At 34.3% G+C, this 8,844-nt stretch overlaps 1 protein-coding gene and 1 pseudogene across 6 annotated transcripts in view; both read right to left on the reverse strand.

Moving 5' to 3' along the window:
- Positions 1-329: 329 nt before the first annotated feature.
- On the reverse strand, positions 330-1,544 carry LOC111625071 (annotated as a pseudogene).
- A 3,574-nt stretch (positions 1,545-5,118) lies between these two features.
- LOC111625054 (serine/arginine-rich splicing factor 4-like) overlaps positions 5,119-8,844 on the reverse strand; it is a 56,014-nt gene continuing 52,288 nt past the window's right edge. For 4 of the 6 annotated variants that reach the window (XM_023368082.1, XM_023368086.1, XM_023368081.1 and 1 more), the window contains exon 8: positions 5,119-5,694. In XM_023368082.1, the coding sequence (XP_023223850.1) occupies positions 5,334-5,694 (361 nt within the window). In that variant the 3' untranslated portion in view covers positions 5,119-5,333. The remainder of the gene's footprint in view (positions 5,695-8,844) is intronic. The other 2 variants (XM_023368083.1, XM_023368084.1) reach the window with 1 other exon arrangement.

Genomic DNA, 8,844 nt, shown 5'->3' on the forward strand with positions numbered 1-8,844 from the left:
GCCATAAAAATTATTTATATTAATGATGTCTCCAAAGGTCAAGTTATTTTTCTTCGAAAAATTCAGAAATCGCGGTTGCCGTTTCGTGCGCTGTTCCGCGACGAAAACAAGCTTGAGAAACGACGTAGTCGAACGGTGCACACTCGGTAAGTAATCCTACAATTTTTTGTTTATAGCATAGTTTATACAGATTATTCCCAAAAAAATTATACGTGTTTTGGAAATGTTGAGTGGAATTAGTCTAGAATCGGTTAATTTTATAGAAGAAAACCTTTCAAACAGCCGTAGTCCGTAAACTTCACACCTGTCGGGCTGCGATTGGCTCATGTATTTAATGATTCCTACAACGTAAAATTCGATTAACCTGGAACGTATCTAAGCGTTATAGGAGGTCTACTGTACTATTATATTGTATGATCAAATCTTTTGCTAAACGAAATGATCGCCATTCGTCATCTAACTGGTTAAGTTCGTTTTCCGCAATTAATGTTGGGAAATGAACTACCAAACTTGCAAGAGATCTTGGTGTTCGGCTTAGATCATGCGCTACTAATGGATCTAGCACTTGGAGTTTGGCAATAACGCCATTTGGATCGAAGGAAAATCTCATCTTAATTTGCTTGCAAAGTTCAACAAGAAATTTTGAGCAGTCCTCTTTAAATCGCATGGCACTAATGGTTGACAGAGGCTCAGTTTCTAAGAGGGACATTGTTTTTCCACCAAGAAATATTTTTTTCACGTCTTGGTGATTTCTTACATCGCCTGGGTCAGTTTCAGACAAATTTGTAGTTAGCAAAGTTTCTTCCTTAATAAACATACTTAAAATATTACGATACTCTGCTGAAATCATGGAATATAAAACATGTAGGTGAAAATATTCTGATTGAAATTCAGTTTTTAGAACACTCACTTTGTGTAACACATACTATAGAAAAACTAATGTATGTTTTGTTCCTTTGTTTACTAGCGTATCATATATACCTCTGTAACCATCGATTTTAACTGTTCGCATCTCTGATTGAAAATAAAGTTTTAAAGCATCCCACTGTTCTAAAATAATGTTGATAACATTTTCACGAGAAAGTCATCTTGTTTGTAATAATTTTAGTATTTTATGTTGACTTGTGTTGACAACCTCTTTAATCATTTTGCCTTTTGCTGCTGCGAGCAAAATATGATGTAATATATTTTAGAAATGATTCGAGATACGAAGGAAATGTTTTCACAGCATGACTGCTGCAAAGGGCAAAAGAATGGCAAATGCAACCAATAGCAAAAATTGATGGAAAATCTTGCTTCAATAATGTAAGAAGTCCAGTTTTGTGACCCACCATTGCAACGCAGTTATCACTGGCAAACCCGATCATATTTTGTAACGGTACCTTTGTTTTTTCAAAAATTGATTTGATAGCGTTTTGCAGACCCTGAGCTGTTCCATTTTCCACCAATACTATGTCGAAAAGAACATCTTTTACATCATTTCTTTTATGATGAAAGAAACAAACAGCGATAAAGTTTGTGAGAATGAAATATCGGTGCTCTCGTCAATTACATTGAAAATTTTTGTTTCTTGCACGTCTTCAATTTTCAGTTTTTCATAATAAGCAATGCCATCCTGCATTAAATATGACAACTTGGTATGCTTCATCTGAATAGATGTTGCAATTTGGCTATCTGGAAAGGACTTCCTGCAAACATCTGTGAGATGATCTGCATTGATAAAAGGCACGTTATGCTCAGCAATTCTGCCTTCGCAGTTTCTTCATTAGCTGAGAGTTTCATTTTTTTTTTTTGAAGATAGCATCAATTGTTTTAACTGTTTTCTCTCTGGAAGCTTCAAAAGCTTTCCTATGCTTAGGTCTTTTCATACGTGTTTCAATCATTGACTTGTTAGCATTTTTCAGCACTGTTTTACAACAAATACAAAAGCTCGAGTTTTTGTCTGTTTTGTCACGTCGTAGCCAGTCTCTAAACGGGATTTCGAAGCTAATTTTCTTGAAATTTTGGTATATACCAGGCCTTTTTTTGCTGGTGTATCAGGTGGCATTTCGTTATCACTCATGTTTAACCTAATATGTAAAACAAAAAGTTAATTTGGAAAAAAATTGAGCTAGATTTCTTACCTCTGAAAATAACTGACCAATATTAGCTGCAAATGCTGTTATAAATTACTTAATGAAGTGATACTAATGAGTTTAAAACTTGGAAATATATAAAATTATTGTGATTAATCGAATGAAAATCAAAGTCCAAAGAGAGCTAGAAGTCTGGCTTGTATAGAATTCTTTGTTGCTTAATTAACACGTGGCAAAACCCTCTAGACCAGGGGTCGGCAGTTTGCCAAATGAGATGAGCCAAATTGTCATGGAAACAGGATAACAAAAGTACCAGAGAGCCGCATATACGTAATATACATATGTAAAGGATATGGATTTTTAGGGAAAAAAGTTCAATATGTTTTATTTAAAAATTTAATTAGAACGGTGTCCATGCATCGCTTTTGATAGTTTTACTATATTTGGCAAATAGCTACTTATTTTTAATTGAATACATAATTATAAATTTTCATCCATTATGCTACTTCTAAGTAGTGGCGTACCGTAGTGGGGGCGGAAGGGGCGGCCCGCCCCGGGCGGAAAAATTTCACAATAAATAATATCTTGTAAAAATTTGAAACATCCTAATCTACACTTGCATCGCGTCTACGACAGTGCTATCGCCCGGACAATCTGGGAATCGGCTCGCCGGGTGAACTAGTAACGTTTTTATCCAAGGAAATCCTGCGAAACCTGTTGACCTTTTTTTGCTTGTACGATTCATTCGCGTTCATATACACCACTAATATCCAATAGAACTATTTTAAACAGGTCGCTGCACTACCACCGAATTTTTCATTGCTTGCTCTGTGACAAAACTGAATTTTGGTCTTTTAAATTGAAATACCTAAATAAGGGGGGCCGAAATTTTCCTCCGCCCGGGCAAACAACAGCCAAACATTAATTAATCGAATTCGAGTGTTTATCCGATAATTCGTCACTCTCCTCTTGATTTTCTTCCTTTTTACTTTTCTTAAATTCCACTGTAAATTTTCTTCTTGGTCATTTTCTATCCTCTTTCAAATGTGCCAATTCATTCTTCTCTCTACGATAACGTTCTTCTTCGGCCATTTTTATGTATATTTTGCCTTTTCTTCTTCCTTTAAACCAGTGGTTCTTAACCTTTTAGTGATGAGGGACCATTTATCAAAATTTTTGTCTTGCCATGGACCACGAGCTGTTTGGCAGTAATATAGGTTCTTATAAGGTTGTTCTATAAATTAAACACGTAGAAAATTATTCGGAACTAAGAGTATTATATTATTTGCGAAAGTGTTACATTAATTAATTATATTATTATAGTGCGATTTTTGTAACTGCATACTCTTTACCAACTGTTGAATTCTTGGTTCAGTGCTACTCAAAGCAAATGCATGTCGGCACTGGCATCCAACCGATTTCGATGTTTATTTTTAATTATCAAAAGCACTGAGAATCCTTGCTCGCATAAATATGTGGTTGAAAATAAAGTTAGGTACTGTAAAGCAATTTCTCGAATTTTAGGGAAAGCAATAGCTTTTTGGCTCCAAAAATCTTTAAGATTAATTCCTGTCTCGAATGTATCCTTGAAGTTACTATCATGTTGCATTTCAATTAACTCTTCTTGTATTTCATCCAGCACCTCAGAAATGTTGACTATGAAAGGATTGCAAATCAGTTTCCGAATACCTTTGTCCTTGCAGTCAGGAAAATAGCGATTGAATTCATTTTTCAAGCTTTGCAAATGGAATGTAACGTTCTTTTGTATTTGTCCCTTAATCTCAGCACACTGTCAATCAATAATTGAGTTCAATGCATCAAACGCAGAAAAATTCTCTTTTTCGACTTTGTGATCCATAGGTCGATTTTAACGATAAACGCGCTGATTTTATCTTCAACTGCAAATTTATTGCTAGTGCCTTCCAATTTCATATTTTCTGACCGCGCACCATACCCCAGCCCAGTCCGCTATCGGCTCTAACCTTGATGCAGTGCGCATTGTCATCAACTCGTCGTCATTTAATAATTTTGGGATAACTTCGCGCACCACAGGTTAAGAACCACGGCTTTAAACAATTCCACTTTTCTCCTACTCGTTTGGCTATTTCAAGGTTTTACATTCGTTATTTTCTTTCATCCGCGCGAATCTTTGTAATAAAAAATCAAAGAAACAAATTCAACTCTTCCTAAACAATTACCACACGTGTATTATTGATAATAATTGTGACGTTTCAGCAAATATTAAATTCTATATTTGAAATATATTTGTTAGCCCATACAAATTTTATATTTTAATATTTAATTTCAAAAATATTAATTCTAAAACATTCAATCACAGATGTATTCTTTGGTGTATCACGACACAATACTTGCTTACGTAGAAAAATATTTCGCGCATAACACTAATAAATAAAAATTTAAAACTTTTACCTTAACTATTGATTAAATTTGAAAATATCGCGCAATTCATGCAAATTAAAACACTAGAAATACGAACGTGCGTATTAATCGAAAAATTGGTCTAGCAGGCCGTTTGTTCCGTTCAGTCGAGTGCCCAGCAACTTTTTCCCCGAACACTTGTTCGAATTATTCTAGTGCTAATGTATCACTATACTAGGACATCACGCGACTATGTGACAGAACTGAGGAATACGAGATCAATTCGATTGCTTTGTTAGTTTTCCACCCCCATTTTCCATTCGGGACGTATTGCGCGTCCCGAATGGAAAATGGGCGTGGAAAATTAACGGTTTTATTTTCGCTCCTAAATCGCGTCAATTTGACCCTCACTGTATTTCGAAAACGAACTCATGTACCCCGATTTCTTATTACATTTTTGGATTCTTCATTGCAATTAACAGAAAATAGCGAAGCTTTTATCAATTTCGATCGATCAAATGTTGAGAACGAACGCAATTCTGTAAGCCACATATTAGAGGCGTCACTAAAACTTCCTCAATAATTAGACAATAGATTTTTCTGAGTGCTTAACATGATTCAACAGTTTTCATTTACATAAACGAAACGTGAGCAAACGTTAGTCTATTATTATAAAATGTATTTAATTGAACATTTACAGCATTTGATGAATATCATTTCACACTGAATAAATTTTTCATTTTTCAAAATACAAGATCATGGACCAGTATGACTAATATTTGTCATTTGCAGGATTAACTGAATTTTATATACCTGCTATGAGCAGATACACCACTAATCTATGATGTAGAAATGAATTCTCGGTACACAAAGATCACTTCAGTCCTTGTCGTCCATTTCTTCTTCGACAGATTTTTCTTCGGGAACGGGCGATTTTGAAGGTGAATTTGCAGGAGAATTTGAAGGAGATTTACTCTTCGATTTAGATTTTTCTCTGCTTGGACTTCTACTCTTTGATCTAGATTTACTTTGATTTTCAGGAGTCTTAGATCTTGAACGGGAACGTGATTTGGATGGCGATTTTGATCTAGACTTGGATCTAGATTTTGATCTGGATCTTGAAGCGGATGGAGATCTTGAACGAGACTTACTTCTACTCTTGCTCCGACTTCTGCTTCCACTCCTGCTTCTTGATTGTGAACGACTTCTGGATTTTGATCTGGATCTTGAACGTGACCTGCTGGAAAAATTAAACAAATTTCATGTAAACAAATGCACATATAATTGCAAAATAATAATAATAATAATTTATTTATTGATGAATATTAATGTTTTACATAAGTATTCACAGTATGCACGTTTTTCAAGCTAAAATCAACAATTAATGTTCTGTTATCAAATTACATTTAAACTATAAAATTTCTACCCGATGACAATATTGATTATCTAATCTGTTCTAATTTTATTGTATTTTTTAAACAAGCTTGACACACTTATATTAAATCCATAAAATCCATTTTTTTAAATCACCTTATATCAAACATTTGAGAGACCTATACTTGTTTTGTATAGTTCTTTACAAGACTTAATTTGTTGTTAATTTGTAGTGTCTGGATATAACATTCTAAATAAATTGATTATAGACATTACTACAAAAATAGAATTGAATTATTGAATGGTTTATAGGAAACTATCAAAGAATGCCTATCACTGCCTGGGAACTGAGGGAGGGGATTGAGTTGTCTTTGTTATAGAGTAGCATATGTTTTCTGTGGGGTGGCGGGGAGTAACTATGTAAAATTTTGTGTAACTCAGTCAAAGAGTTTGGCAATTTGGGGATTAAATCAGGGAAAGGCATGAGGATCAGAGTTTGAAAGAGGCTTATATTTTTTTCACAATTGTAGAGACAGACTATGCAAAATTTGTCCAGATTGCTCAAAAGGTTTGGGAGTAGGGAAGAGATCAGAGAGAAGTGCCCACGTTTAATGGTAGTCCATGTTTTCCATAAAGTACCAGAGTGTGACTATGTGGAATTTAATTCAAATCGGTCAAAGGGTTTAGGAATTTGTAGGGAAGATGAAATTAGCAGGAAAGAGTGAGGGGTCCAAGTTTTAAGGTAGCTTACATATATTGGAAAGTAATAAGCTTTCCAATGGTCCCTTGACACGAATGTATTGCACAACAACTGACTTTCTTTTAGGAATTTTAAATATCGCTCATTTGGGTAAGATTTAAGATGTGAATGACACTGTTGGGACCTTAACAGAGCTATAGAGCATACCCAAAGGAGCAAAAAAGTCAAAAGAACAATATCTCTATACGCAACTCTTTGTGAGATATTTACATATGGAACCCCAACAGCGGTAGTTCCAGTCGCCATCTTGATTGCAGATGTCATGTTTGCAAGCAAGTTATGTTTCAGGCATTGTGACCAATGCTTTTAACATAATAAATGCATTAACTTCTACTGAATGAAAACAGATTTTATGTTAAACCACTACTGCTTATTCTCCATGCAATCTAGTCAAAAGGTATCTGACTAGATCACTTGTGTCCTGATATACAAGTTTTTTTAGAAGATGGCAATTCCACATTGCTATTTTCTTCACTCTTGCTGTCAATTTCATTTATTGTTCTCAAAGGTAGTGGAATGGTAAATCAAGATTATGTAGCCTAATAATACAATTTGTCAGCATCTGAAACAGAGGCTCAAAAGTTATTGTCAATTACTCTACAAAAAGTTCTTGTGTTTGTCACAAACTGTGAATTTGAGTAAAATGAGGCTTTAATATACTTGCAACTAAAAAACTGTGCTTGATAGCAAAATTCTGAGATTTGAATTTCTCATAAGAAAATGCTTCAAAAACATTTATTTTCACTTAAGAAAAAAAAATCCTCTGTAGAACAGTGTTATTGATCAAATAAAAAATATCTTAGTCTATATAATATTTTTATATTAATAACAGAAAATGGATTTAAATGATTTAGTCTGCAACTTCGGATCAAGTAAGCAAAAATTATTTAAAAATAATCTTCTCCAACCAAGTACAAACATTACTGAATTTAGGATAGTGATGACTAAAGAATCTCTATACCAAACACAAATGGCCTTAACAAAATTGGAAAATGAGAGGAAAAAAGAAGTCTGGTAGCTTGTGATGTGCTTCTTCCAGATCTTGACGTAGATTAGGCCTTATTAAATAATTTGTAAAGGCCTTGGATAGAAATGGATGATGATTTATATATCTTTCAAACAACTTTCATCATCTTTAACCAGCAAAAATAAAAAAGGAGATTTTTCTTGGATTTCAAATTAAAGAAATATATACAGAGCACTGAAATATATGCCTCACTTTTTTTACTCCACATGATGATACCTGTCCTCTCCCATCTGAAGTATTATTGACTGTAGGTGCATGCATGCTCTGAGTAGATGCTAGGTGCATGGGTATTATTGAATAGGTGCATGCATGCCATGATAAAATTTAAGCCTGCTTGCTGATAAGTGCATCAGCAAGCACTTATTACATCTGGGATAAGTACTGTACAGTAGAATTGAAGAATAGTACAATGAGAGTCAGTAGGCTAATACAATTGAGGAGCCACCTAGTGAACATTCTGATGCTAGTCCAAGTGTAGTGATGAAATTTATCAAGGCCATTGAGTCTTCCAAGTTGTGAAAACCTTCCTTTCGAGTTTCAGCATAAAAGAACAGACTGTACACTACACGAAATTAATATCAGTATTAGCATTTCTTATATGTAGGTGATTAAAACAAAAATTTTTTCAAATAATGGATATTTTCCTGGGTATGTAAGAAATTTGTTGTTCATGATATAATGGATTCTCAGAACAAGGACAATTTTTGGCAGCCCAAGCAATCTGTTAAAACGAGGTTCTACTATATGTCCTGGATGCCATTTTGATTATGCAATGCTTATTTGCTGTTTTAAATTTTTATATTTTTAAGTATAATTTGTAGTAATATTTATTTAATGTTTAACAAAGAAAAAAAAATTATCTTGTAGATGGTGTGTGAAGTAACTTTTCTTTCACATATGTCAACTACAAGATAATTCAAATAATATAAATGATTTTTTAATGTTTTTCAATAAACTTTTCCTTTCATGATACTGTGAAAATCTGACTATCGTATGAGAATTTTTATATTTCTTTCATCATTATTTCCGTTATTTCTCCCGTTCTCACCCCAATGTCCGAGGAATAGACCCCGGATAATGAACTGCGTAATTCGTCCGTCAAGAAGGTCATCCCTAGGACGAAGTCGTCCGAGGCGACCGCGGAAGAACTCCCCTCTCCCCGGGACATTTGTTTATTTTTGCTAATTGGTCACACCGCAGACACCTTGTAAAAGAGTAGTCTCCTGCGG

Source organism: Centruroides sculpturatus, unplaced genomic scaffold (assembly GCF_000671375.1).
Source record: "Centruroides sculpturatus isolate CEXI.00-Female unplaced genomic scaffold, Cexi_2.0 scaffold40, whole genome shotgun sequence".
Lineage (NCBI taxonomy): Eukaryota > Metazoa > Arthropoda > Arachnida > Scorpiones > Buthidae > Centruroides > Centruroides sculpturatus.